This window comes from Anopheles ziemanni, chromosome 3 (assembly GCF_943734765.1).
Source record: "Anopheles ziemanni chromosome 3, idAnoZiCoDA_A2_x.2, whole genome shotgun sequence".
Lineage (NCBI taxonomy): Eukaryota > Metazoa > Arthropoda > Insecta > Diptera > Culicidae > Anopheles > Anopheles ziemanni.
This window is the reverse complement of record NC_080706.1, coordinates 53,497,412-53,525,264: the sequence shown is the minus strand read 5'-3', so window position 1 is coordinate 53,525,264 and position 27,853 is coordinate 53,497,412. Positions and strand designations below refer to the sequence as shown.

General features: G+C 46.1%; 4 protein-coding genes and 3 non-coding genes across 7 annotated transcripts; 5 read left to right on the top strand and 2 right to left on the bottom strand.

The window, feature by feature from the left end:
* Positions 1-294: 294 nt before the first annotated feature.
* On the top strand, positions 295-1,493 carry LOC131287744 (uncharacterized). The gene is made up of 3 exons (XM_058316827.1): positions 295-487; positions 547-606; positions 679-1,493. The coding sequence occupies exons 1-3, from the start codon at positions 404-406 to the stop codon at positions 1,267-1,269; spliced, it is 735 nt and encodes a 244-aa protein (XP_058172810.1). The 5' UTR covers positions 295-403; the 3' UTR covers positions 1,270-1,493.
* Positions 1,494-2,227: 734 nt separating this feature from the next.
* LOC131284996 (uncharacterized) lies at positions 2,228-11,638 on the top strand. The gene is made up of 7 exons (XM_058313857.1): positions 2,228-2,657; positions 2,921-3,250; positions 4,671-4,802; positions 4,872-6,123; positions 6,253-7,096; positions 7,169-11,517; positions 11,595-11,638. Exons 1-7 carry the CDS (start codon positions 2,433-2,435, stop codon positions 11,636-11,638), a joined length of 7,176 nt encoding a protein of 2,391 aa, XP_058169840.1. The 5' UTR covers positions 2,228-2,432.
* Positions 11,639-12,314: 676 nt separating this feature from the next.
* On the bottom strand, positions 12,315-12,386 carry Trnag-ucc (transfer RNA glycine (anticodon UCC)). Its single transcript has one exon. It is a non-coding gene; the product is annotated as a tRNA-Gly (tRNA).
* A 6,069-nt stretch (positions 12,387-18,455) lies between these two features.
* Positions 18,456-18,529, top strand: Trnan-guu (transfer RNA asparagine (anticodon GUU)). Its single transcript has one exon. It is a non-coding gene; the product is annotated as a tRNA-Asn (tRNA).
* Positions 18,530-18,721: 192 nt separating this feature from the next.
* Positions 18,722-20,507, top strand: LOC131286834 (UPF0415 protein C7orf25 homolog). Its single transcript, XM_058315836.1, has 2 exons — positions 18,722-18,769; positions 19,163-20,507. Exon 2 carries the CDS (start codon positions 19,276-19,278, stop codon positions 20,443-20,445), a length of 1,170 nt encoding a protein of 389 aa, XP_058171819.1. The 5' UTR covers positions 18,722-18,769; positions 19,163-19,275; the 3' UTR covers positions 20,446-20,507.
* Positions 20,508-22,174: 1,667 nt separating this feature from the next.
* On the bottom strand, positions 22,175-26,918 carry LOC131288719 (ran-binding protein 16). Its single transcript, XM_058317892.1, has 12 exons — positions 26,835-26,918; positions 24,965-26,760; positions 24,733-24,877; positions 24,378-24,661; positions 24,104-24,294; positions 23,821-24,032; positions 23,608-23,746; positions 23,443-23,520; positions 22,860-23,064; positions 22,656-22,775; positions 22,498-22,585; positions 22,175-22,293 (listed from the first exon to the last, which is right to left on the bottom strand). The coding sequence occupies exons 1-12, from the start codon at positions 26,835-26,837 to the stop codon at positions 22,285-22,287; spliced, it is 3,270 nt and encodes a 1,089-aa protein (XP_058173875.1). The 5' UTR covers positions 26,838-26,918; the 3' UTR covers positions 22,175-22,284.
* Positions 23,268-23,339, top strand: Trnaq-cug (transfer RNA glutamine (anticodon CUG)). The gene has a single exon. It is a non-coding gene; the product is annotated as a tRNA-Gln (tRNA).
* Positions 26,919-27,853: the final 935 nt, after the last annotated feature.

Sequence of the window (27,853 nt, the reverse complement as noted above, 5' to 3'; positions counted from 1 at the left end):
ACACAACAGCATTTGTATCACCCATTGCATCCTTTTAGGTACATTCTCTCACAAATGATGTGGCAACGATAGTGATTTCGGCTTATTCACAGCAACCATATGGAAAACCCTGTAATATTTCATATAAACTGTGTGGTACCTACCAAAAAAGGAACGCTATGTGTACTTGCTAGGTGCAGATTCAAACAACCAACACCACTCATATTTGTTATGAAACTGACGATGACAGCATCTCGAGATCTGATTGTACATTAAAAAAAACTTTCACTAGGTTTGCAGCAACCCGCGGGCTGATCACAGGATATATTTTAGGTGCCTCCCGAAAAGTACGTCAATTCTTTTGCAATTGACCTTGAACTTTGGTCTGTATATTCACATTTTCTGCACCGTTCGCAAAGATAGAATGGAGGAGAATAATATAGCACCGGGTACGAGCTGGTTCCAGCAGTACACAGACTTCATGCATGATGATACGAAAGGAGTGGAAGTAAGTTTTTTCGATTCCAGTAGCTTGGCGACCTGTTGAATAAGTGAATTTTGTTACAGATTGTAAGCTACACTGTGTCAGGCATACTATTCATAGCGGCTTATAAGAAAATCCGTCCAGTAAGTACAATCGCTTTCCTTCGATGACAGGAATGAGTGAAAATATACTTATTGTTGGATTCTTTTCCCCAGTTCACTCGTTTTGGACAAGCATCCGATATACCGAAGCATTTTATCCGGGAGCAAATACCACAATACGGGAAAGTAACCAAGATCGAACCTTCCCTTCAACATGGTCCATTGCTTGTTGTGCGACATAAACCACCAGCAAACATTTTCTTTTGGTCGAAAAAAGCAATTCCGATCAAGGTAAATGGCATCGACATCAATGCCAACGGGTATTCTTGGCTCCAATCGGTTGTAGCTGGAAAAGATATATGTTTCGTACCGATGCTGACATCGTCCAACCATGCACACGCTGAATGTCGTGTATTTCTTAACGAGTCGAAGAAGAATATCAACGTAGGTGAAGCACTACTGAGTCTTGGCTTTGCAAAACTAACGGTGGCAGTACCAGCACCATTAAAAAATCGAAAAGACGTCCATGGAGTCCATCTGTACCAGTACTACCGCTGTTTGGCTCAAGCGGAACGTTTCGCGAAGGATCGTCGTAATGGATTGTGGCAACAAGCGCTACCACCTCGCATGTGGCCTCTTCCGTTATGGACCCAGATGTGGGATAGGCTGCTAAACGCAAACCGTTTACCAGCCCTGGTGCGATAACGCAAACAGCAAAAACTAGATTTAAATTAAAATCTGGAGAAAAATACGAAACACAAAGTGTCAGGGTTTTGTAAACGAGTTTTACAGATATTACTGATAGTGCCTTTTTGCGTACTTATAATATATATTCTTTAATCGAAGAAACTTAAAATTGTCTACAAATTTTATATCGGTTCTTTCAAATGAGTTTTTTCTCTGGAAACTTTCAATGAACTATTATAAACGATCCTGTTCGATTGAGACGATGTTTGACACATGTCTTTTGTTTATGTTAAAAAAATGCAAGAAATTACCTGCTTCTCCCGATTCACAAACAATTGCTGAAAGTCATCGAACTTGGATTAGCCGGGAACTTTGTGTTCTAAAGTACTGATACGGTGGCTAAAGTAACCTGCAAGTAATTCGCCTAGGTTTATGTTACATTGAAGTTCGCTGGTGATCAAATAGGAAGTTTGCTTCAATGGAAATTTGATTTCAAATGTAAGGCTCCAGAGATACTGCAGGTTAGAAATAAGATCCTTGTAATTCCTAGCTCGAATTTTAGGTTGTTTTTTCCTTAGTCCAAAAGGGTAACCCAAGTGCCATTTAGTGCAGACGCGTCGCGGAACCGCAAGTAAAAGTTGCATAAACGATGGACGAACTGTTATTTCGCTTTCACTGACCAATATTGGTGCATAGTTCCTCCCTTTATGTGATTTCAGCAGTGTAGACAAAGGCTTGGGTGCATTGTAAATTCCGCATCAGAATTACAGGTTTGCAATGCTTGGTGCAAAAGGAATGTTTCCCGCGAAAAAGGACTCCTGAACGCTCCGGCGAACGTGCATCCAACACCAATAACCAAAACACGTCGTTTGTAAAGAGCGTGTTTGTGTGTTAGTGACGATGGACTTGAGTCGTTTGACGTTTGGAAGTAATTCACAGAGTTTCGACGAGAGTGCGTACCAGTGTGGAATAAACTTGTGACCTCGGCAGATGTTTTTTGACTATGTTATATTCCACATTCTGCTATGATCGTTAGGTTCATTCTGGTTCAGTGATAGTGTCATTCATAATCTCGTGTATCTCGGATTGTGTGTATCTTTTTACTATTCCGTTTTACGACAAAACAAAACAGTGGAGCGAAGTGGCGTGCAAGCTAAAGAATTTCTTTGGCTAACATCAAGATGGATCATACTGTTCGGCGTAGCATACTTAGACGTCCAGATGATACCTTCGAATCTACAGAATCATCATACCAAGATTATAGCGTAAACGCCTTCGGCCTCACTGAAGGCGATGGCTGCTGCCGGTTGTGCTGCAGTGATGATTGCCGTCTACGGGAGCTATTCCCCGGTGGATATCGAGAGGAGGTTCTTCTTCGTAAGATATTCGACTGCACGACGGTTCAGGTACGTTCAATTCAGGTTTCCCTGGTTTCCATTTCACCTAGACATGACATCTTCCATGTACAACTATTCAGGTGCTACTTTGCTTTCATTGCAAGGTTAATTCCAGAATACCCACAGCAGATATCATAATCATTCTTTACAGTGAAGTACTTTGGCGAGTACTTACAAAGTATGCTGCTGCTATAAATACTGATTCTTTCTCGTCTATCATATTCCTATCCTATCCGGTGTACGGTATTGCATTGCGACTTGTACTTTCACAGATATCGCAAAGCGAGGATTCCGATGCTCTGATTTGTTTTGCCTGTGTGGGAAAAGTTGAAGATTTTTTCCAATACCGGGAGCAGTGCCGCACCAATGACGTGTTGCAGCGGAAATGGAGGCGCCGGCTCGGCCGAACTGGTGCAACTGGATCGACATTGCTTCCTGCGGTATCAATCAAAAGAGAAGTGGAAGAACCAGAGAAAGAATATTTTCGACCCTCAGAACTAGTGCCATTGGATGCACAACCTTCACACACATCCCTGGATTCGTCAACGACTGCTGTTCCTAGCGGGTCAAATCGAGCAGCCGATTCTGTTGGCCTGCATGCGGTAAGTAAGACCACAGTTTGTGGTATAATAGTTTTGCCATCAAGTAGGACTTTTAGTTTGACTATACAGAATTGTGGAAGTTAAAGCCCTTCATCTGCTGCCAACCGTGCGCATGTTCCGATATTAGTTTTGTTACTACGTCAAAGGGAGGTGGCAGCGATAATACTTTTTCTGTCGATACGCCATCGCTTAGTTTCTTTGATTGTATATTCATACAATCGTCAGTAGTACGTTGACCACTACTTGTTATTGAAGCAGAGGCACGCATGGTGGGCAGAATACTATGTTTACCATTACTCTAGATTTATCCATCGCGGAGATAGAGTTCCAATCTTTGGGTCCAGAATTGCGGAGCAACCTAACGAGCTCTAGATCTTTCGTAGAGTCAGATTTTGTTCCTCTTCAGAACAGTCTGAGTCAGTACGATGTGTGCGTCTTCTTCGCCATTTTTCGCTGCTTTACAGTGCACGAAGACATCACCACGACACTGACTCACTTCACCACGGTGGAATGAGCATGAGAGCAATACTAAAATATATTGTAGCGTGAAAGAGAAGGGGTTTTTCTTTACTTATTTTTGGTACGGAAGGGACACAATCTCCAATTCGTGTATAAGAGAACTAAAGCTCAGATGATTTAAAGAGATGAAAATTTACGTGGCACTGTATTCCGGGGCATCACATTTAAGCTTGGATTTCTCTAAAAAAATAAAAAATCAAAATCTAATCTAATCTCTAAAATCAGTATTGTAACTAATAAAACCGGTTTATTGAAGCAAGCGTAGACACGGAAGCTTTGCATAATATTTCTAACATTCTTGATTGTTTTTTGTAAGACTTGTCCTCAAAGATCATTATTTAAAAATCACACACGTACGCAACCAAGTACAAATGATTATTCTACAAACAGGATGAAATAAAAATCTCTAAATCATCTGCGTATCGATAATGTTAAGAATGATTCATATTAAAAAACTTGAGCATATGGGTCCAGGTCTGTTCAGGATATCTGTTTTTCAGCTGATGAAACCTATTGCTTTATTGCTGGCATAGTTTGCAATAAAAATAACAGAAGCATTGGATATGTAATCTTGAGTCAAACCAATTATTGTAATTTAAAATCAGTGTCTTGTTAATTCTCACTTTGACTCAATTTTTTTTGTCGGAAAATACTAAAAACTAGGCACTTCGCCTCTTCCGTTTATGTCCCGTGTTTTCAATGAATAGATGAACAGATTATTTTTCTATCACATAAGATACAGAGCCAAAGAGTAGTAGCAGATATTCAAGATCCTTGGAAAAGGATACTGAATAATGGTCTACTATCATAAAAAAAGGAGTCTATTGATTGTGTTTTATCAAATCGTTCAACAAATGCACCCCAACCTAATGGATCATATTGATTTTAAATTACCTTTTAGCACTCCGCAATGCATATAGACCGTTCTGAGCAAGAAGACCATAATTTGCTCGAGCTCATGCCACCGGACGAATCGTATGACGGTAACGGTTTGAGAAATACCACAAAATACGAAAACCGAAGCGATGAAGATGTAAGAAAATAGACAGTACGATAAGCATAACTGAAATTGCAATACTAACAGTTGTACATGTTTTTGCAGGATAATGATGTCGAGGCACAACTCCCTATAAAGCAGGAACCCGAGGATATTGACGATGATTTCTCTTGGACAAATATGGAAGATGCCGATGACGACAACTACGATGGTGATGCTTGTGATGGGAACCGGTCTGGCTTAATACCAGTTATCGAAGATCCTTCACTTATGACCGCTAAGATGTCCAAGTTAGAGTCGGAGCGGATGTCCCAGAGCAACGAAGAATTCAAATCACCTTTCAAAGATAACTCCATAAGTCAGCGGGTAATGCCTGGAAGTCTTCCAACCGATAACACACAAGAGCACACTATGAAGGAGCAGAATGATGAGAAGAAGCCCATCCTGCACTGTGGAATGGATTACAAGATGGTTAAAAATGCAAACAATCGTATGAGATTGGCCGCCGATGGTCATTTGTTTGTGCGCGAAGGTACACGCCAGGATGGGACAACACTATGGCGCTGCCGAAAAAATTACGACAAATGTACTGCGACTGCCTATCAGTATCCAGACGGCCAGGTCGATGTGCACGGAGTACACGACCATCAGGAACGAGTGCGATCGAATCGTTTGATCAGCACGATGGGAACCTTTGCCTATAAGTTTGCACCGTCGATAAAAGGCCACAACATACTCATCTTTGGTGGGTGCCGCTACTCTAAGCTTTACGCTCGAGCCGATGGCACGACGTTGTGGCGCTGCAACCATGCTCCATGCAAGATGAAAGTATCCCTTGAAGCGGATGGGAAGGTGTATGTTACGACTATGGATGGACATACACACGAAAAGACTGAGCCACCAGTAACACCAGAGGACGTCGCACGTAATCGATGGGAGAGTGAAAATGGTATTAGGCCAGCCAATAGCATCGAATCGGTCAGAGAGGAAGATCTAGAGGAAGCTCTACCGGAAGAAGCTGCTCGATCGCCCTACAAAGCACAAAATTGTGCCCCGCCAGTTAGTACGCTCGTTAAACCCATATCGAAAAGCATTCCACTAAAGAGGAAAAAGGCGTTGAACTTTCGCATTGTGAAGAACAAGAAAGGATTCCAGGCGCTGGTTTACAATGGTTACCGATATTGTAAAGCTCGCGTGCTGCAAGACGGAACCGTCAAGTGGCTCTGCAAGATGAATCGTAAAACCTGTAATGCTGGAGTGTATCAGTATCGTGACGGAACCATCAAGTGGTTAAACAACGTGCGTCATAATCATGGGCCTTCCCACATAGACGAGCCACAAAATCAGCAACAGCAAGAACATCGGGTGCATCTTCATGAGCATCAGCAACAGCAGCAGCAGCAGCAACAGCAGCAGCAGCAGCAGCAGCAGCAGCAGCAGCAGCAGCAGCAGCAGCAGCAACAGCAGCAGCAGCATGGTGTGCCATTGAAACAACCGTTCGCTCGTTCACAATATCACATCAACAATGAAACATTCGTAAGCAGCGAGTGGTATTACGTACGCAACAAGAAAAACGGTACGACGCTCATCCACGCAGGCTATCGGTACAACAAGAAAGGCGCGCGTTCTGACATGTCATCTCTGTGGCGTTGTTCTCGTTCCCAATTTGGGTGCCGTGCGGCGATAGTGATGTACCCGAATGAAACGATCGAAAAATTCGAGGACGATGTCGATCACAACCATCCTGCGCGGGGTCCGCATGCGTCGGATCAAGCGATCGATGGTAGTGAGGTAGATGTGAGCATTGAGGCAGCGCCTCACAGCACTAGCAGTGACAAAGTTGCTTCGAAAGCTGTGACAGCGGAGCAGCAAACCACGATACAAAGTGGTGGATTCTTGAAGGAGCTGGACGATCCCGAAGCCAATATGCGCTCGCTGCTCAACTTGACGCTGGATGTTTCACAGGATGCCCAATCCGGGATTGCCGAGCACAAAACAGTCCTATCACGGGCTGAAGCCGGCTACCGTTACGTGCAAAATCGCCACTTGAAACGAAGTTTGCTGTTTCGGGGCTATCGGTACTGTAAACACAACCAGCGCACCGATGGGTCCATTCAGTGGATGTGCATGAGGAACAGAAAAACCTGCAGAGCAAACGTTAGGACGCTGGCTGATGGACGACTGGTATTGCTTAACACCAAGCATAATCATAGCAGGCTAGAAGAAGATGAAAACATCCCCGAAATTGATGAGGAGGAGAAGCCCAACATGGACAATATATCTGAAAATAATAACAAAATGGAGGATGACCAGGATGATGGTAGTAGTATGTCGACGCCCGAAATAACTGACGAAAAACTATGTGTCACCAACGATTCCAACCGGAACATATCTGACCAAAGGCAAAACCCGCACGGTTATTACTATGCCATCAATCGTAGCAACCGTGAGTGTTTGATCTTCCAGCAGTGCCGATATAGTAGAACAAATACACGCACCGATGGTTCGGTGATGTGGAAGTGTCTAATGTCTGGAGGAACGTGTCCGGCTAGTGCCATTGTCATGGCGGATGGAAGTTGCCAGCCTTTTCGCGATTATGAACACAATCATCCTCCGCTGTCTGTGTTACCACCCGCCGTACGGTATCCCGAAGTTGACCCATCCTCTTCACCGTCGAAAGTAAATGCATCTCCAAAGGCCGCCGTTAGGGACAACGAATTGTCGTACAAACAGCATACCTTTAAGAAAACGATAGTACGTCCCGACGGTATCGCTCAGTTTGAGTGCGTCGATGCGAAGCACTGTCCGGCAATAGTTAAGGTCAAGCTGCCACCGAAAGATGGCAACTCAAAGGTACTTTACGAAACACCTCATAATCATGGAGCCGATGGAGAGGCTGCTGTTGCCTCCCTCGCCACGACCAGTTTTCCTGCGCGACGTAACTCATTCCCCGGGCATGATGGTACGTTTCAGCTGTACAAAACACAGCGCGGCCAGCTAACGCTTATACACGACAATTTCCGGTATTCGCTGCGATCCCGAGCTGTCGATGGTACGACGCTGTGGAAGTGTCGTTCGAACAAGCACTGCGCGGCAAAGTTCCGCATCAGCAAAACGGGAGGCGTGTTTCAGGAGGACCTTACAACTCTAAAACACAACCATCGGGAAAATGGACAGTCGATGGATTGGGCCGAACCGATCCGAGTGACCGACGGGGAAAACTTTTCCAGTTTTGACGAACTGGTTCAGCAGTGTTTCCCTAAACAGTCAGCAGTGCCACTGCTGTCGATCAAACGCAAGCATCAATACCAACCTACCAAGACGATCAAGTACGCTGGCCACCTGTACACGTTACGGACGGTCAAACCGGGTGGCCGTGAGTGTTGGCGATGTACGATGTTCGCTTCAAAAGCCTGCCGTGCGGCCCTATTTTGTCGCAACAATGGTAAAATCGTGGAACACAACAACGGAATGGTGCACACGCACAAACCGATCGCATATAGTCGCGGTACGGCAACAACATCCATTCCCAAGGTGGGTGCTGCTACAACGAGTTCCACGAGTACCGCGATTGTTCCGTATCGCCCCACTGCTATCACAACGGGTGCCGGAGGAATCCCTGATGAGGACGGAAATGTTGATTTTCTGTTCGGAGGGCGTACCGGCAAAACGCTGCACCATCGGGGCTATCGGTACTGCTGGAACTATCAGAATCGTAATGGTATTACCTTCTTTAAATGCGTCCGTAGCAATCCCGACCAGTGCAGTGTGACCATCAAGATGTTGGACGCTCAAAACCGGATCTATCCGCATTCAGGAACTGCACATAGTCACCCCCCGGATCCCCCATCAGTCACTCCGGCACAAGATGAGTTAGTATCGACGCCACAGAAGAAGCAGCTGTCACCAGTTAAGTCACCAGTCAAGTCACCAGTCAAGTCACCAGCTAAGTCACCGGCTAAGACACCGGTGAAGACGAAACGGAACGTCAATTTGATCGAAGATGCGGGTCCCGGTTTGCGAGATTATCGTTTTGAGCGTACAACCCGGGGAGCGTCACTGTGGCATCGAGGTTATCAGTTTTGGCTCCACAACAAGCTCGCGTGCGGTTTGCAGGTGTACCGGTGTCGGATGCAAAAACTCAAGTGCTGGGCCGCCGGGTACTTTGACCCGAAAACGGAGCTGTTTCATCTCCGCTTGGGCGTAGCGCATAACCACAAGATTCAGGTGTCGGAAGTTGGTGTTGATAACCACCAGAAACCCCTGCAAGAAGGGAAGACCCCATTGGAGGTGTTAGCGCCAAAGATCGAGCCAAAATCCAAGCTCGACGAAACGGGGCTGGAAACCAATGACTACCGGTTCGTAAGGGCGCGCAAGGACGGAAAAATGTTGTTGCACTATCGTGACTCGGTGTACTTCTTCGCGGGAAAGAAGAAAAACTGGGACGGCGAAGAATGCAATCGATACCACTGCTCACATCCAGATTGTCTCGCCGCACTAGAGCTACTGCCGTCCGGTATGGTGCGGGTACTGTACTCGGAGCACAAGCGCCATCCGGCCGCCGATTTGGAGAGTCTCGGCATGGAAGATATTGGTCACGGATCGAAAGACTATGAACTGCTTACGACGAGCACGGGCGCGCAGGCGCTCGCATTCCGTGGCTACCGCTACTACGGCAACAATTTGACCAGATGTCGCGAGGATGGCTCGTCCCGGTGGTACTGCCAGTCAACGGTGTCGAACGAGAAGGTGGACAAAAGAACGATCCGCAAAAGGTGCTTTATACCGCTCATAATGCTTCCGAATGGGTGCGTCACTAGCACCGGCATTCATCAGCATCCGCGGTATCGGGCGGTGGATGATCAACCTCAAACGTCCTCCTCGCTGAAGGTCGATGGGAACCGGTTTGTGTTTAAAAACCGGCTCACCAATGACTCCATTGTGTTCGCTTGTGCAGAAGATCCTTCCTGCCCTGCGTTGGTGGTCCGGCAGACGGATGGGAAAGTGCAAACTACCACCACACCACACAGCCACCCAAGCGGCACCAGTAAACGAAACGAGACATCACCTGGCACTTCGCAGATAAAAATACTGAACGGAACTACACTACCACCCGAGGCGCCCGGTTCCCTGCGGTTGCGAATATTCAAGGGAACCACCACCGTCGTAGCGAAGACGCCCCAGACCAATGCGTCCGGCACGAGTGAAACACCGCCTGATCCGTTGCGGCTAAGGATATTGAACGGAAGCATTGCTGCGCCGGCGACGACGAAACCACTGATACCACCACCTATTCCGCCTCCTCCCGCCCGTATTTCACAACGCATTGTAGGATCCATTGCACCGGTGTCATGCCTGCCGTCGATTACGGTGGAAGAGTTTGAGCGCACCTACTGCCGACGGTCGTTCTGGTACGGTGGCAATCGGTACTACTTTTTCCAAACGCGCAGTGACGGCGTGCAGCACTGGCGGTGCAGTGCGCGCACGAACGACTGCAAGTGTCGTGCCGGTTTGCTCCGGATGACGGGGGGAACGATCGTACCGTACAATAACGAACCGCACGCACATCCCGATCAATCGCCGGGAAAAACGGATCCTACCATACCAGTACAACCGGGGCTCAAGGTTTCGATTCTCCCGGTCGTCGCCCCGAGCGACATTAGAAACAGCGGCACCCTCAAACGTGAAGCTAGATCATCGCCTGGCGAGTTGCAGAAAAAGGAACAGAGAGAATTGGAGCAGCAGCAGAAGTTCGATCTGAAGCAGAAAGTGCCGGATAGCGTAGGCAAAAAGTACTTCAAGCATAAAGGGCTTGTGTACAATTTTTACAAGATGGAAAAAGACGGTGGTCGGATCTACTCGTGCCCAAATAAAGCGTGCGACTATAGAATGCTCCTTTCACCCACCGGGAGACTGTTCGCAACGGTTTCTGGAAAGCACGTCTGCGAGGAAATTATTGCTAAAGTCAGCGACTCCGCATTAATGGCGCTGCCTGCTGCAACCACGTCGGCGTCCTCGGAAAGAAAAATACAGGAACTTCCCAGTACACCATCCCAGGAACTTGCAGTACAACTAGAGAGTAATGATTGTAAAAAGCTCGAGAAAAGAGAGATCGACGATCCGACGGACTATTTGCTAGCAAACGACAAAGGACTACGCGACGATAATAGTGAGAGTCTCATGCCCGAACCAAAACGGATTCGATTGGTAATGCCCACCCCTCCACCGCCGCCTCCGACGGTACCGGTAGTGGCAGAACGAATCGAGCAGAACGCCGATGCCCCTGCTGATGTAAGTCACGGCGGTGATGATAAAGAAGCATCCGTGGAGGAAAACGACCCCTCCACCACGGAATGGCTTGATGTGGAACAGGAAGAAATCGTCGATACCTCGAACGACGACAACGGGGGAGATGATCAGCACCACCACCGCGCGTCAGACAACAATTCGCCTGTGACAGCAATTGACAACGCACAGGATGAAGTGAAAGTGGAAGGCACCGGGGAAGAAACAACACAGGAAAAGCCGTTGATGACCAGCGGTCGGGGAGAAACGCTTACCATTGCTACCGAGCAACAGCAGGACGAGGAGATCAATCATCCAACAACTCCAATCGACGCGAATAATGAAGACGAGTCAAACGACGAATTGGAGTCCGTTTCTCAAGGCAGCACCAAAGAGCTGGTTGTATCGGCTGAACCGCACGAGAGCTATGCACGCAAAGAATCGGAGAATAACGTCCCGGCCGACGGTATGTGTGTGTGAAGCATTCACTAGGACGATTTGTTGTTGACTAGTTCTCAATCAAATCCGACCATTCTTTTTTAGGAACGCCTTCCCGCAAACAGGGTCAGGACGACGGCGATCAGTAGAAAGTATCCCTGGGTCACGCTTTTGTGTTTTAAACAGTGTTCATTTATGGCCGTATAACGACACGACGTTCCTTTTCGCACGGGAGCAATTAAAAATAGTGGACCATTTTTTTTCTCTAATTTAGTTGTTAGGCAAAAGGACTTTGGTTTTTTGTTCTAACAGCCAATTTAATTTAAGCGTAATCTGATAACGATGGAATGGAATTGTAATTTAATTTCAATTAAAATGTTAAGCGTATATATATATATTAATTTGTTCATAAGTATTTTGTTACAAGAGATAACGAAAGGGAAAAGAAGAGACAAGCTTTTTTTTATTCATTAATAATAAACCAATGGACGGAGCTTGATATAAACAATGATTGGATTAGTCATTTATGCAAGAAAAATAGTTTCAATGGGATCCATGTAAGAGCATACTTAACACACTGGTATGATGGTTTATATCCGATCCGAACTGCAGATCGCGCATTTTTTATTAATACGATAGGAAGAATTTTTCAATAGTTGTAATTCACAGTCATAATTGTATAAATTTAGCCTATTCAGAACATGACTGTTTTATCTACTATTGTGTTGCATGTTAAAAATAAAAAAAAAATGCATAATTAAAATCAATTCAATGAAACAGTTTCTCAAGTGTGAGCTGCTTGAACAGCGTAGCAAAAAAGTTCAGTGCGTCGGCCGGGAATCGAACCCGGATCAACTGCTTGGAAGGCAACTATGCTGACCATTACACCACCGACGCGCGTTGACAGTTGTGTGCCCATACTAGTGCTTTAGATGATGGAGATGAGTTAACATGAATATGATATTCGAATTTTTATATTATTATATATTTAATAATCGTAAATGTGAGATTTTCGCTGTGAAGCCTCTACTTGGATAAAGTGATGCAAAACCGTACCTTTGTATGGGAACATCTCGAACGATCATTCCATTGCATTACCTTGCAATAAGCATCTTGGGGAAAGGATTGAAGGATCACTATAGCAACCAGCTAAACTAGCTCTCCTGACGAAACCTGCTGGCTTAGAAAATTTGTTTTTGGACGGTTAAAAGAATACAATTGCACAGCTCCAGTCATGGGAATTATAAATCGTGTACCAGGGTTACACCAGACTAGAAATCTATCTTTTAACATGGTTTAAGAAACATACATGGTTCCTGGCGCATTTCAAAACAAAAAAAGGTAATCACAAACAAAACATCTACCATTACTAGATTTTAATTCAAATTCTTGTATCAACATGGGCCCCTGTTATTTATATCGAATTACAATAAAATTAAATTAAATCAATTAAATTGTATATCGAATCTGAATACCGAATAACGAATAGTACTGTCAACAGGGTCAAACCAAGTTGCAAACTTTTTACAGCGTTTTACATCTCACCTAGCAATCGGGGCAGTGTATGTAGAACATCAAGAATGATAGCCTACTGCAGAGTATTTGATGTAGAATAGCAAAACCCACAAGTGGCAACACAAACCAGTAAGTAGAATATCCATCACTTTCTAGGATCTACCAGAATGAAAGTTGTCGCGTGGATGTTCGAAGTAGGCACGACCAGTCGAGGGGTGCAGGTAAAAGTAGGGGAAATCGCTTTTTCGCATCAGAAAACGAGCGCGAATCACAAAATCCTCGCAAAAGTATGTTTTCGACCGGAAAGCGATTTTCCCCTACTTTTACCTGCACCCATCGACTGGTCGGGCCTACTTCGAACATCCACGCGACAACTTTCATTCTGGTAGATCCTAGAAAGTGATGGATATTCTACTTACTGGTTTGTGTTGCCACTTGTGGGTTTTGCTATTCTACATCAAATACTCTGCAGTAGGCTATCATTCTTGATGTTCTACATACACTGCCCCGATTGCTAGGTGAGGTGTAAAACGCTGTAAGTTACGTGAGCCTTTTGGTTATGTAATTAAATGATAATAAATATAATCATAAACATTGTTCAGCTGAATCACTAGCTGTACCATATATATAACGGACTAGAGCCGTCGATCGACTCGTGCCGTGAACAGAATGTTGCTCCATAACGCCCGGTCCTGTGCTGCACATCTCCAACTCGAAACACCGATCCTCCGTAAGTCTGCCTCGACCTGGTCAAGCCATCGTACTCGCTGCGGCCCTCTCCTCCGCGTGCCTGTTGGGTCCTTTTCGATGACCTCCCTGGCCGAATAGCTGGCAGGCTTCCTCGGTATACGTCCCAGCCATGTCAATCTCCCGATTTTCACCAGGACATCAATCGGGGGATCACCTAGCAGCTCGTACAGCTCATCGTACCATCGTCTTCTCCAAGCCCCGTCTGCGTCGCGTACTCCTCCGAAGATCGAACGTAGCACCAGCGAGGATGCGCCTCCGAATTTCCAAGGATATGTCCGAGTCACATGTGACTTGGGATCCAAGGTATACGAAGGAACCCACCTCCTCCAGAGTGTCGTTATCCAAGGTGATACCGGGAAAGGTATCTGGGGTGTTATCCCTAGACCCTCCCCGGTGGCAAAATCAGCATGCTTTCTCATTCTGGCGGTATCAATTGTCAATTGAACAGAATGAGAAAGCATGCTGATTTTGCCACCGGGGCTATTCCTTGCATGTATTTTGTCTTTGACGTGTTGATCTGGAGTCCAACTCGCTGAGCTTCTGACTTAAGTCCAGCATACGTTTCCGCAGCCGTCCTCTTGTTAATCACAACAATGTCAATGTCGTCCGCGTAGCCCAGGAGTTGAATTGAGCGCCAGATGATGATACCTCGCGTGTCGATGCCTACTCGTCTTATCACACCTTCTAATGCCACGTTGAACAGGATACATGAAAGGCTATCCCCTTACCTCAGTCCTCTCTGGGAAGCAAACTGAGCGGACGCGACACCACCGACCCTTACGGAACACATCACATTGCCCATAGTCGCCCTACACAGCCTGATCAGCTTGTTCGGAAACTGAAACTCCTTCATCAGCATCCACAGCTGTTGCCGTTCAATGCTGTCATAGGCCGCCTTAAAGTCAATGAAGACGTGATGTGGTCTGCAGTTGTACTCACGGCATTTTTGTAAGATCTGCCGGAGCGTGAACAGCTGGTCGGTTCCATGAAGCCGGCTTGATACTCCCCAACAAAGTTTTCGGCCAGGGGAAGCAGAAGTTGAGAGAAAATTTTATAGGCGGCATTTGGTATGGTAATGCCACGGTAGTTCTCGCAGTCCAACCTGTCCCCTTTTTTGAAGACCGATACTACGACACCGGTCATCCAGTCCTGGGGTAGTTCTTCCATCTCCCAAACTTTGCCGATCACCAAGTGAAGCACTCGAGCTAGGCTCTCCCCTCTGTGCTGGAAGAGCTCGCCAGAGAGCTGATCATCACCCGCAGCTCGGTTGCTCTTAAGTTTCCGCATCACTTGCACTTCGTAGAGGGATGGAACCGGGTAATCATCATCGTGCCCAGGTGCCCCAAGTGGTACTTACGCATCCATGCTCCTATTCATGGTAATCCCATTTAGGTGCTCCTCGAAGTGCTGCCTCCACCTTTCAACCACCACGCCAGCACTGGTGAGCAATCCACCATCCCTATCCCGGCACATGTCTATGGCAGGCTCACTAGACCTACGTTTCCGGTTAACAAGCTCATAGAGCTTTCGGGTGTCACCAGACCGTTGGAGCTGGTCAAGGTCCTCAGAACTTCGATGCTCCTGCGCTCTTCTTTCCTCCTGCAGATCGAAACAAGCCTATTCCTGGCTCTCTTTCTAGCTTGGAGCATTCTACCTCAGGCAAAGTTCTTCTGGTCAGCGAGCAGCTGACACTCCGCATCAAACCAGTCTGATGTTCGTGACCTCATTCTAGCACCCAGACTGGTGGAAGCTGAACTTTCCACTGCAACGCGAATTTTAGTCCATACCTCTTCCATTGGTGCAGTAGAGGCCTCATCCGCTGATGGAAGTGCTGCCTCTAGAGTCTGACCGTAGCGCACAGCCTCTTCATTATCCTTTAACAGGTCAATGTTGAAGCGGTGCGCTCTAGCGACCCGGGTTTTGTAGACCATTGCTAGCTTTGATCGCATGCAGACACCGAGTCAGAACTCACATTTGGCTGCCGATAGCTGCGAATGTTTGTGACGTCCGAGAAAAAGCGGCCGTCAATTAGCACGTGGTCGATTTGGTTGTAGGTACGTAGGTCCGCTGATCTCCAAGTAGCCTTGTGGTTATCCGTGCGAGGAAATAAGGTGCTGCGGACAACCATTCCGCGGGAGGCTGTAAAGTTAATGCAGCGATGACCATTGTTATTAGAGCAAGCATGCAGGCTGTGAGTCCAATTTCCTCAATGACGAGCTTGATGTCACGCCTCGAGCAGCTGCCGTACGCCTGCTCCATTAGCGCATAAAAAGCATCTTTCTCATCATCGGGCCTTCCTTCATGAGGGCAGTGTAAGTTGATGAGCGCATACCCAGTGCCACAAAATCTCACTGGTCAAAGCTTTCTCACCATAGTGAAAAAGTGGCCTTTTAGCTGGCCCTATTTTGGTTATTCCTTCATGCCCTGTAGGAATTGGCAAAGCTTTGGAAAAAAGCTCGGAGCGTAAGCTTTGACAAGCCACGCCCCGCGATTGCTTCACATTGACTTCTGCGTTGGTGTTCGTGCACCCGTGGCTCGGTCACCGTTCGCGCCTCTTCTCTGTCTCATCTCTTCTTTCTTTCTTTCCTTAGCCAGCTTGACTTTCTGAATCTATCGCGCGTGTCTGTTCGGCAGTATGTCCACAGCGCTGGTACGATGCAGTCTCAGTCGGCTGTGCGTGCTCCGTCCGATTTGCGCACACGTTCTTCCATGCATGCATGCGGCGGGGGTCTTCTATGCGATGCGATGTTGTCGCGTGTCGATTCCGTTCCTTCCTTCTGAAAATAGCAAACTAAACACGTTAGGCCATCGCTGGCTCCAACAATCACCGTTCTTGCGTCCAATATAAAATAGGTTTTGATGCGCTCAGGCATCACGAAAAAAAAATTCCAAGTCCAAATATAGAATTTTTCAGTAATTTTTTTTTGTTTCAGAAATCGAATGTGCATCATCTGACGACATGCTGATGTAATCGATTTGTTCGTGACCCAAAGGGAATCAGTTTTTCGGCTCTAACGGGCAAACGGTTGAAGATAGCTAATTGCGGTCTTCGACAAAGTTTTGGTTAACAATAAATTACAACTTTTTTACTTGCACTACTTTTGTCTCCGAGGCTTCCTTCACCCCATAAAAATAAAATTAATAAAACGGTAATTTTTTTCTTGTATTCAAAAAATTAACTAAACCTTTGCCCATGACTGCAAGAAACATAATGAAACGTTTAGGAAACAGTTTTACCCTGAGCGAAGATCATATGTAATTTTGTTCTAGTTGAAATGTTCTGTACTGGTATTGCGGAGGTGGCAACCCGAAAGGTAAGAATTACACATAAAGAAGAGGCATATATCGCGTGGCAAGTTACGGTTACGGTTGAGACCGCAGCGTGTTTTCATGGTCGATACGGACATTTAATAAAGCGTGTCCAGGAACGAAATTCCGCTGCCATCTATGGCATGCTACCGCGTCGGCTAGCAGCGATAGACTGAAGAGTATATCAAAATCATATCGCACGCATGTGAACGCACTGGAAACGAATGAAAGAATGAAGAGAAATCCAGAAGCGCGGTACGCGTCTGCTGGTGTGCGTCTGCTGGTGCGACCGAATGGTTGAAGCTAAACCTATACATATTTACACATCGTAAAACGCAGGGGGTACCCTGCCGCAGGTGTGAAAGCGAGGGAAAAAAATAAAAACGAGACAAAAGTAGTAAAGCTTATTTTTAATTGCGCCGTTCGACGCTTCGAACAGAGAACGACGCAGAATGAGCCAAGTGAGAATCTCGCCTCATCAACTTTGTGGGAGAGGGGTGTTGGAGAGGAATGAAAGGGGAGCAGAGTGAGCTGCTCGCCCGTGTACAGATAGGACAATACATACAAATATTAAAGCTCCCGACTGATTCTTGCGCACTGGGTAGTTGCGGAATCTCCCTTTAACTCGCAGAACACTCATACGCTCATTAATGGGTCTCGATTCAATAATGCGCTCCTGCATTTTACCCATCACTATAAAGCCAGTACCGAGCTCGTTGGTACTGCCACCACTTTGGTAAATGGTGGCCGCACATTGTCGAGGCTTCCACACTCTACTTCCTCTCCAGCAAAGTTCCTGCAGCGCAACAATAGAAAAACCGAGAGGATTTATGGCGTCATATAGAAGACGATCAGCTCCGTCGAAGATGAGAGATCTGCAGTTCCACGTCCCAAGCTTCCAATAATTGTCCTTCATTCGTAGCCTGGGTCTGGATCCGTTATTCCGATACGTAAAGCATGACCATAACTAAATTGAACCAATGAAAGGGCGCTACTGTGGCGCCTCTAGTAGCGTCAGTTGGAACTAATATTTTTAGTAGTATAAGTAAATAGTAACAATGAAGTTGTGAAAGTTTCAGACCTGTACTATTTTTTTTAGCGAAATGCCGTACAATGGAAATTAAACGACCAAAAATGAATCCGCACAAATAACTGTGATGCAAACATGTGAGATTTTTTAAACACTTGCCAAATCTCTCATATAGTAAATATTAATATTTACTTCTACAAAGGATCGAGGAACCTGGCGTATATCGTAACATTTTGTGTTGTGGGCTGGCATCATCTGATAGAAGAAACAAATTACTGGAATGAAATTGTGAGAGGCATGTGGAACTCTGTATGTTGAAGGTTTTAATTTAAATGGAACATAGAAACCCCACTCAAAAGCGTGCCTCCGTGGCGCAAATGGTTAGCGCGTTCGGCTGTTAACCGAAAGGTTGGTGGTTCGAGCCCACCCGGGGGCGAGAACTTTGTTTTTTTTTTTCATTTTGATAAACAACAAACGATGGAAAGAAAAGCCATTTTTTCTTGAATGAATTCTATGTATGCCATACAACAGCGTAGAAATGTTTATGTTAGTAACACACTCAACAGCTGATCGCAACAAAGCATCGGTAAAAAACTTGCATTGTCAAATATGACAGTTCTGAGGTAATCGTAAACAAAACAAAGCAAGTCGAGAGCCTCCATCATCATCGCGTATTGTGTGAATCCTGTGCAGTTTCAGTTCGGCAGTGAATCAGAGCGGAGGTTAGCAGTGCAGTTCCTGAAAGGGTTAGCGGAAAAGTAAGGTTACGGCACGACCGCGTGGTCACGCCGAGCTGGAGCTCAGGTCAGAAAAATCCTAGCTGCCGCACATCTCGTTCTGTTTGAGTCAATCAAGCGGACCACGAGTTCTTGTGTCCTGACAACGGAAGGAATTATCCCTCCCGTGGCCGGCGGGTGGACATATGGCTATTATTAGCCGGTCCTAAAGGACGAGCCCCTTCATAGGAGTTCGGACAGAGTCGGTACGCCTCTGATTACGAGTAAGGGAACAAACGTTCGACTTAGCGTAGGAGGATATACCCCGACTCGCATAGCGAAAGAAGAAGAAGAAGTGAATCCTGTGCCCTTTAATTTATTTATTTGTGAATGAAACTGAAGTAAAACGTGGAGGTTAATTGTACGTACGGCCTTACAACAGAGAAGATCGTCTCTGCGGTGCCCAATGATGCAAGGCTATGAATACACAGTTGAAGAGCTGACGCAACTTGCGCAAGAGAAGATTGATCTTGGCGAAAAACTGCTCAAGGATCTGTCCAAACGCGACACGATTGAGGGAGTGAAGAAAATCCAGAAAAAAATCAGCCAAGAGCTAAAGTTCCTTAACCGAGTGAAGACCAACAGGACGGTTACAATCAATCACATCCTCTGCAGTAATCTAACACACTTTGGCTGCCTAGTGGATTGTTTGCTGATGAGTGCGCAGGTGAAGCATGTGGACTATCCGCTTCCGGTGGAAGACCGTGCCTGTCCGCTTCGGGTGGACATTGTCTGCGATGGAGGTGCCACCTGGATCAAGGTGATCGCACGAAACCCAAAATCACTTAGCGATGCTGTGTACGGCCGCACGAGCTACGGTTCGAAATCCATCCTGGAGCAGGCGCAGGAGTACATCCAGGCGGCCAGCAACTTCCCGTACATGTTCCGGCCGCCAACGGTAATCTTCCGTTTTCTGAGCAAACTGGACGATGAGTTGATTGTGGAACTGCAACGTATCGGCATCCGAGTGGTGCTGGCCGAAGAGGAGGATGATGTAAGCGAATGCTCCAAGGAGCCTTCGTCGACCGTTGATGCCCATCACCCAAAAGACGAGATTCGGCTGCTTAACGTCGACGTCACGACGCTCATCGCCTACTGCAGTGCCATGACGAACGGGTCGGCCGCTTGGGAGTTCAAGCAGCCGCTCCTTTCGGAACAGGCCCGCTGGGAACGGGACAAACCGGTGAAGCCCGTACTCGACCAGCTGTTCGAAGGCAGACGGCTCATCTGCTGCCAAACGGCATACGATTCGTTCCACGATATCCTCACGATACTAGGCGGAGAGCGGGAAAAGGAGCGCGCGAAAGCACTCTTCAGTCGGATTCAGGTCCTGCCCGATGTGCCACTCGAGCAGGCGCCGAAGGAGCTGCAGTCATTGAAGTTGGGCGGAAAAATACGACCCCGCAGCTTGCAGGTGTTTGCCTTCGGGCTTTACCACCGCGCCGTCACGGTCACCTCGAACGAAGGTTTTACGCGGGCTGCCAAGATGCAGGGACTCGAGGTGCCCGTCTTCCTGCACGACGCTCGAGCCCTTACCGAGGACAAAGAAAAGACTGCCACACAACTCTCGCAATGACCGAATCGGATGCACCCACCATTTCCCAATGCCTACTCAATCCACGAATAAATAAATTAACGCTCCAATACGCAAGGTTTAGGTGTTCGTTTTTATGCGTTTTGTTTATAAAATCTAATATCCGATACTTCTTTTCCTTACGTTCATGTGGTGTATCTTTTGTGGGTATTTTGTGTGTGTGTGTTTGTGTGTGTATGTATGTAGGTGGAATTTGTGTTTGTCGCCCCGCGGTATTTTATAACAGTTTAATAGCTAATTCATTCAGATTTTTTCAAATTTCTTCTTACCGGGTTTACACAATTCCTATACAAAATTGATCGCTGTCTCTTATCCAGTAGGTTCATGTTTTCTTTCCCCACCCAACTGTTACTGGCCTACATGCAAATATCATGCAAAGAACGGCGTACGGTAGAAGCATACGTTGGCTACGTTGATCGATTATTACAACATTTGCATGACTGTCGCTGTGCCTATATTTGTTTCGTTTTTCTTCCCTGTACGTTGGGAGTCCGCCACCAAAAAACACTAAGGAAGTGGAATCCTGATACTTCCATGTATCGCAAAACTCACTATAGTTTGCTCCTCTTATTCGCAAGTTACATTTGTCCCCTCCTCCCCCGTACCCGTGTGGTATGTCCTAACAAATAAAAATGAAGGTCCACGGCAGCGAGAGACATCGACAGTCAGTTACCGTGGACGAGCGGAACACAAAGCATTTAAATTTCAAAATAGTTATACAAATAAAAGAAAGTGTGCATAAAACATTGTTTTATAAAATTCGAACTACTGTACGCATATAGTCTTGAAAATTGAACCACTTCATTCGCCTGGTTACTATCTTATTATTAATTCAATTGTTCTGTGCTAATGAAAATGTCGACATTTAATGTTTTGTGTAAGCAAATTGTTTAGCAGGTATCTTCCATGTAATCAATATTTAATCCCAATTAAAAACCGAAGCGAGTCCGATTTTGCAATTTATATGTGGCATGCAAATGTATATCCCATGCAAAGAATATCCCAGACGACGTGCACACCTTGCTAAGATAATGAAAAATATTTGGTTGTAATTAATTCACTTGTACAACGTCAATTACACTTGACGTAGGGAATCTCCTATCGTTTTCGTAAGATCTACCAACTTAGGCCGCACCATTTGGGAGTTTGCAGGTCTGATTTGAAAATAAATGGTCAATAGGATGGTGGATTGCGGTCATTAATCTTCGAAACAAATTTGCCGGATAAAATTGCTTTTCCTTATCCCTTTTTGTCAACTTTTTTTCTATCGATAATTTAAGGTAAGATAAAAAAAAATCAGCAAAAATATAAATTCATCATACGTATTTTTCAAGCGCTTAAAATATGAAGCGGAGGGGGAGTGAGGGAAACAAATTTATACTTCTCGTCTCGTACTTGCCACTCGCGGTTTCTCATGGACAATCAGAGGTTGTCGTAAAACTATCGCGGCTGTATTCTTAAAAACGAACGCTTAAACAATGTAGCACACTTTCTAACACAACGATTATTGTTATAAACGCATCGACGGCATACCTTATCAAGTGCGGCTTGTCTCTCTGGTTGCCTACGTACTATTATCCTGTGTCCACTACTGCTCGCGAACTTCAGCCAAAACTCAATGCAAATGGAAAATTATGAGAACATCTCTGCATCGTAACATGACCACCGCCAGGAGGTCTGGAGTTTGTTATATTCCTTAAGCGTGCCACTATCTCTCGTTTAAACATCGAACAGGACCACAAAGCTTCCTACGTTCATTTCTGCTTCAGTCGTGCCGGCGTAGGTATGTTCAGCAACAGCACCGGCCTGCATTTCCTTGTTTTAATCATCCTAAAAGTAGACGGAGAAAGCAGAAAAACAGCAACACCGCATGGTATAGTAACCATACCACAGTAGTAGTTACCAGTTATAGCGATATCGTGGCGCGTTGGAAAGGACAAGATAAAGAAAATAAAGAAAAGAAAACATTAGTAAGGTTTATCACACATTTTCTATGAGAGGATAGGGGAAATGTATATTCGGTCGAGAAACTACCATTTCATTTGCCGCCGCATTTGCCTGCGGGCTGATCTTGAGACATTCGTTGATATCACGACGAAATTGCGATAAGTTTTGGGTGAATCTAGAAGAGAGAAAGGGAGGAAACGGCTAATTCTTTCACTATTCTTTACTGCGGGAAGGCAAGAGCATACTTGTCGCGATTCCGAATGAGCAGATTGCGCTCGATTCCGTCCATCAAAATGTCAAACAGGCGTGCCATGGTTTGTTGTTTGGCTACAGGCTGAGATTGTATGACCGTTTCCCGGATACGACTGCAGAAACACAAGAAAAAGGAAAAATTCCGTTAAAAAATAAAAGAAATAAAATTGACATACTAATGACATGTATAGTCTTACCGGAAGTAGTCCTCGTAGAGCAGAATTAACACAAGCAAAGGCCGGGACATAGACCACTGGTGTTTGCAGTCTTCGAACATGACAATGTTCATCATGGTGGATAGCAGTCCCTGCAAAATTTCTGGATGCAGTTCCATCACCTTGAGGAACATGTTGTTCTCCGGGGGTACCGCCTGCCGGAGCTTTTTGTTCGGGAATGTGGACACTAAAAATGAGTTAAATTTCATAAGTATTAGAATAACTCTAACTTAACACATGGCTAAATGTAAATTTTTACATAAATCGCTTAGAATAACCTCTTGAATTTTTGCACGATAAGTGTATTTTTTTTTCTATAATTGCATGAAGTGAGCTCGACATGTTATAATCTAGTTTCTTATACCGAATAAAATTGTCCCTCCTCAACAAGGTTCCATGGTGTAATGGTTAGCACTTTGGACTCTGAATCCAACGATCCGAGTTCAAATCTCGGTGGAACCTGCCTAATGAAAAACTTTTTTTGCGCTTTTTTTAAATCGAACGTCAAAATCAGGCGTCGTACATGAAATTGATAAAATAACAACCATTTTTTTCAGATACCCACCATTCAGTTGCAGTTGTTTAAAGATGTACGTCACAATATGGTCTAACGTTTGGCAACAACCGGAACAAACTACAGGCTCTATAAGCAAAAGTAAACAATTGTAGGATTAGCGATGGTTGGCACAAATAGATCACATTTTCAACCAAGATGAAACTAGCGACTCACCTAAAGCATTCAATCCTTGGGATATGCTTTCCAGAATGTACAAAAACAGGGGAGGCTCTAGCGTGGAAAGGTATGAGATGTGATCCTGGGCTAAGCACTGAATCAGCGTGTAGTACGACAGCGACAGCTTCGGGTAAACCTGCGAGTGCGAAAAAAACAAGACAAATGAACTGCCGTGCCACAAGAGTCATTCATTTCCTTAGCCACACTTACCAGAATGTCCTCGTGTGGGATGGTGAGGATCAACTTTGCGGTCATGTTCAGCACGTTGTCCAGTGCATTGTCACCGTACAGCTTAAACACGCCAAAGTTGACATAGTAGCCGCTAAGGATTTGCTTCAGCATTTGAAAACACACAGAAATGCCCTTCAGCTTCATTGGGTACATTTGTTCCTTGGGAACATTCAACGACAACATGCTTTCACCTAGAATACAGCAAACAGAATGACATTTGAATTGGAGGAAAAGATGGTATGAAGAGAACAACCGTAATTACCGTAACAGCAGATCAACTTGGACGTTTCCCTGAACAGCAAGATGCCGTTTGGACTAGACACATCGAACTGTAATCGCTGTGACCGGTTGTAGACTAGTTCGGTGAAGAGCTTCAATACGGGCGTCGTCACGGTCGGATCGTGGGCCCACATCTGCACAGCACGGATCAATATTGGCGAATAGTCCGGATAGCTGGAGAAAGAACGAGCCGAAAATTTTTCAGTGCTGAACGATAAAAAAATAACATGTGTCTTCCATCTTATCGCGATACTTACATCCAGTCAAACAGCATCATGTACGGCATCTTCGCATTAAATGCCAACGCTAACCCACGCAAATCGCGCGACAATCCGATCAGCTCCTTCTTTGCCTCCTCACTCGGGAAGTTCATCATGATGATGTTTTCGATTGTGTTCGTGAGTGGCATCATGAAGGTGTTGAACCGCTCCACATCCTCCCCGAGATCCACCATCAGCAACCGGCCAAGGCAGGTGTAGAACATGCTACGACATCGCGTGGCGGCGACAGTGCCGGAACCAAGGAACGAGAAATGCTCACGCTATGAAAATTGGTGCAGTTTTGAAGTTAGAGAAATCTTGGAAATTGAATTGGAAAACGTCTAACACGTACCGTCCGATTGTTCAACATGAACTGTATCTCGTCCAGTTTGATCAACTTGCGAACAGAGGAACAAATTAGGGTAAGATCACTGAGCAGGGTGAGAGTTTTGCGTAGCACTTGCTCGGAATTGCCTAAATATTTGAGGTTAGTAATGCTGTAAAAAAAAACAATAAAGATCGAATCTTAGTCGGCTATGGATCTTAGCTGGTGGTGGAGCTTACGGCAATGCCCGTCTACTTACATCTTTCGGCTAGTTACCGTCAGCATGGTCGTGTCGTCATCACTGACGCCAAGCAACTCCGAAAGGCGCGGGAACATTTTCAGCTTCTGCATGTGCTCGGTGATGTAGATCTTGCGTACGTGCGCCAGGAAGTACATAAAGGCTAGTTCCAGTTTCTCGCAGCCACACTGCGGCAATCGCGAGTCGGTCAGCGTCATCAGCTGCAGTACGCGGATAATCATGTCCCCCTCGAGAACGTCGTGTTCATCGAAAGACGGTGTCGCTATGCGACCCCCGATCGACGCACCGATGATGTACACCAGCCACGTCAGCTGCCCTTCGCAAATCTGCAAATCGATGTGGTTTGCGTTCGACGGACTGGACAACACCTCCTGGTATCGGTTTGCTGTCTGATCGAACAACTGCACCAGCAGCGCGCAGGTCTTATCGTACTCGCAGCGACCGATCGTTGAAAATTGCTCGAGCTGTTGCTGCACCATGCCCGCGTCATCCACCGGGTCTTCGAGGCCCTCCCGAATGATCACCGGCACAGCATCCAGCTTCGAGGTGACAAATGCCTTCGTCACCTCCGGCGTGTACGTCTCTAGGAAGTGCGGTTCGGGTGATTTCACATACGGCAGCGACGCAATCAGCCGTTGCCATAGCGACAGCAGATAGTGAATACTGTTCGGTGCCGATTGCCACATTTGCAGCGATTGTACGGTAAACTTTGCGATCAGTTGTATCGCTTCCGGATAGTTTTCGACCATTACCAGCTCGCTGAGCTGATAGTTGGATTTGAGGCGGGCCAGCAGGCGACAAAACTCGTGATAGTTCTCCGGGTCGCTCAGCCCGTGCGATGTCTTCAGAATATCGGTGGCGCCCTTCACCAGTTTGGTGAGAAACTTTATGCGCTCCGGATTGCTGAAGATCGACCGACGGATGGAGGTGATCTGCACCAGACAGGAAAGGGCCAGGCTGGACAGGCGCGTCGGTAGCACGTGGTAAAGATCGAAAAAGAGCTTCAGCGAGTCCGACTCGGAGTCCAGAAAGGCGGGACGCCAGTTGGTCGGTATCTGCACGGTTGAAATATCATCCGACGACTCGTCGGCCGTGGCTCCGACAAAATCAAAGCTCAAGCAGTTGCGTGCCAGCTCGAGCAGGTGCGTAAACAAACCCTGCTGGGCCTCATCGAGATAGTTCAGATTTTTGCAAACATTATCCTTCGCCTGGCTGAGCAGCGAACAGGCTAGGATGAAGATGTCGTACAGTTTTGAGTCCCGGTAGAGGCTCGCAATGCGACGATGTTTATGGAAGGTGAGATTGCAGGCCGTTTCGGATTGCTGGTTCATTTCGACCGTCAGCTGGGAGAGTATCTGCACGCCAATCATGCAATGTTCGACCGAGCCGCCCAAAAACTCCTTCACGTCTTGCAGGATGTTTTGGAACACGTACTCGCGCTCGTACATATCGAGCCAGCATAGCTTTGTTATCTTCACCAACAGCGACACTAGCGCCTGGATGACGAACGACTGTAGGTTCGGACGGGTGGCCAGGTAAGTGAGCACGTAGTTCCGTATGTCAACGCGTTGCTGCATTCTCAGCACCTGTATGTTCTTGGTTACCAGCTTTGTGAGGATGGTGGTCGCGAACAGCTGCGAAAAGCTCGAATCGGCGCGATCCAGCAGTGTCTGGCACTTGGACAGTGCGTCCGGGTCTTCCTGGAACAGGTAAAGCGCTTTTTCGGCTTCCGCGCGTAATCGCCCATCTTGGGATTCGTAAAACTGCTTGCACAGTATCTCCAACTGTTCCGGTTCCTAGTAAAAAGCATTAAAAAGTAGCGTTAAATTCACATTCGACAAGAAACACACTCGCACATAGCAAGACTTACCATCTCAATCCTGGTGTTGTGGAAGGAGGATGGGGATGTGAAAACAATAATCAACTAAACTATGCGAATTCCTTTCCGGTGTAGTGTTTTGTCCTGCGCACACACAAAAAAAACGAAAAGAAAGTTCGTGCGAATCAGTAAACAATCAACAGAAGCGATCGAAAGGCCATTCCGCTACCCGTCGACTTAAACTTTCCCGGAATAAATACACAGATTGTGGCGTACAAAACACTTCAGCCGAAATGTTGTACACCCGGTGTGGGGAAAAACGGCAGCTTTTCGTCCAAAATGAACCATGGCCTGTCCTGTATGACTAATACATCCGTGGAGAAATTTAATACTACGGCGTATAAACTAAGCAGATTAGGTTTGTTGCGGAAAAAGTTCGTCTATAATCACATTCTATCAAAACTCCGTGATCTGCACAAAACTCGTCTATTTCGTGCATATTCGCGATATGATGGCGTTTATAAGAGCACGCGTCTTTTAGACAAGCAGGACAAACAGAAAACAACACGAACCCATTCTTGGGAAACGCTGGAACTAATGCAACACCTCACATTCGGAAGCTATCAAATCGGCAAAAACATAGCTATTTACCGGCAGAAAAGGATGCGAAATCCTGCGGTGCACAAAAGCAGTTGCAATCCAAACCACCATCTACACTGACAGTGGGCTCAGTGCGATGACAAGTGAGGTACCGGTGTAGGCTAAGAACTAGCCCAAAAAGAAAACGCAATAAAGCAAGCGAAAGACCAATTTGCCAGGCACGGGAAAGGGTATAGTTTCTTGGCGAGCACTTTCGTCGTTGCAGTCTCCAAAGTTAGAATCGTAGTGTAATGCTTGCATGATCGTGGAGACACGAGAAATGCCGCTTTACATTGTACATTTTACTGGCGTGTCTTTTGGTGTGGAAAAAATGTTATCGGTTCTTCTTAGCAATGTTTTTGTTCACATACACTTGAGTGGCGTTACTCCATTGAACGGATAGCTTGCACAACTGATTCGGTCGAGGAAAC

What these genes read in the sequence shown, in the direction of transcription:
- LOC131287744 (XM_058316827.1), top strand. Translation starts at nt 404, where the DNA reads ATGGAGGAGAATAATATAGCACCGGGTACGAGCTGGTTCCAGCAGTAC. An exon ending in ATGATACGAAAGGAGTGGAA is followed by an intron (nt 488 to 546) that starts GTAAGTTTTTTC and finishes ATTTTGTTACAG; the next exon opens with ATTGTAAGCTACACTGTGTC. An exon ending in CTTATAAGAAAATCCGTCCA is followed by an intron (nt 607 to 678) that starts GTAAGTACAATC and finishes TCTTTTCCCCAG; the next exon opens with TTCACTCGTTTTGGACAAGC.
- LOC131288719 (XM_058317892.1), bottom strand. An exon ending in ATGATGCTGTTTGACTGGAT is followed by an intron (nt 24,295 to 24,377) that starts GTAAGTATCGCG and finishes TTCTTTCTCCAG; the next exon opens with CTATCCGGACTATTCGCCAA. An exon ending in CAAGTTGATCTGCTGTTACG is followed by an intron (nt 24,033 to 24,103) that starts GTAATTACGGTT and finishes GCTGTATTCTAG; the next exon opens with GTGAAAGCATGTTGTCGTTG.
- LOC131284996 (XM_058313857.1), top strand. Translation starts at nt 2,433, where the DNA reads ATGGATCATACTGTTCGGCGTAGCATACTTAGACGTCCAGATGATACC. An exon ending in ATTCTGTTGGCCTGCATGCG is followed by an intron (nt 3,251 to 4,670) that starts GTAAGTAAGACC and finishes ATTACCTTTTAG; the next exon opens with CACTCCGCAATGCATATAGA. An exon ending in GAATAACGTCCCGGCCGACG is followed by an intron (nt 11,518 to 11,594) that starts GTATGTGTGTGT and finishes ATTCTTTTTTAG; the next exon opens with GAACGCCTTCCCGCAAACAG.
- LOC131286834 (XM_058315836.1), top strand. Translation starts at nt 19,276, where the DNA reads ATGATGCAAGGCTATGAATACACAGTTGAAGAGCTGACGCAACTTGCG.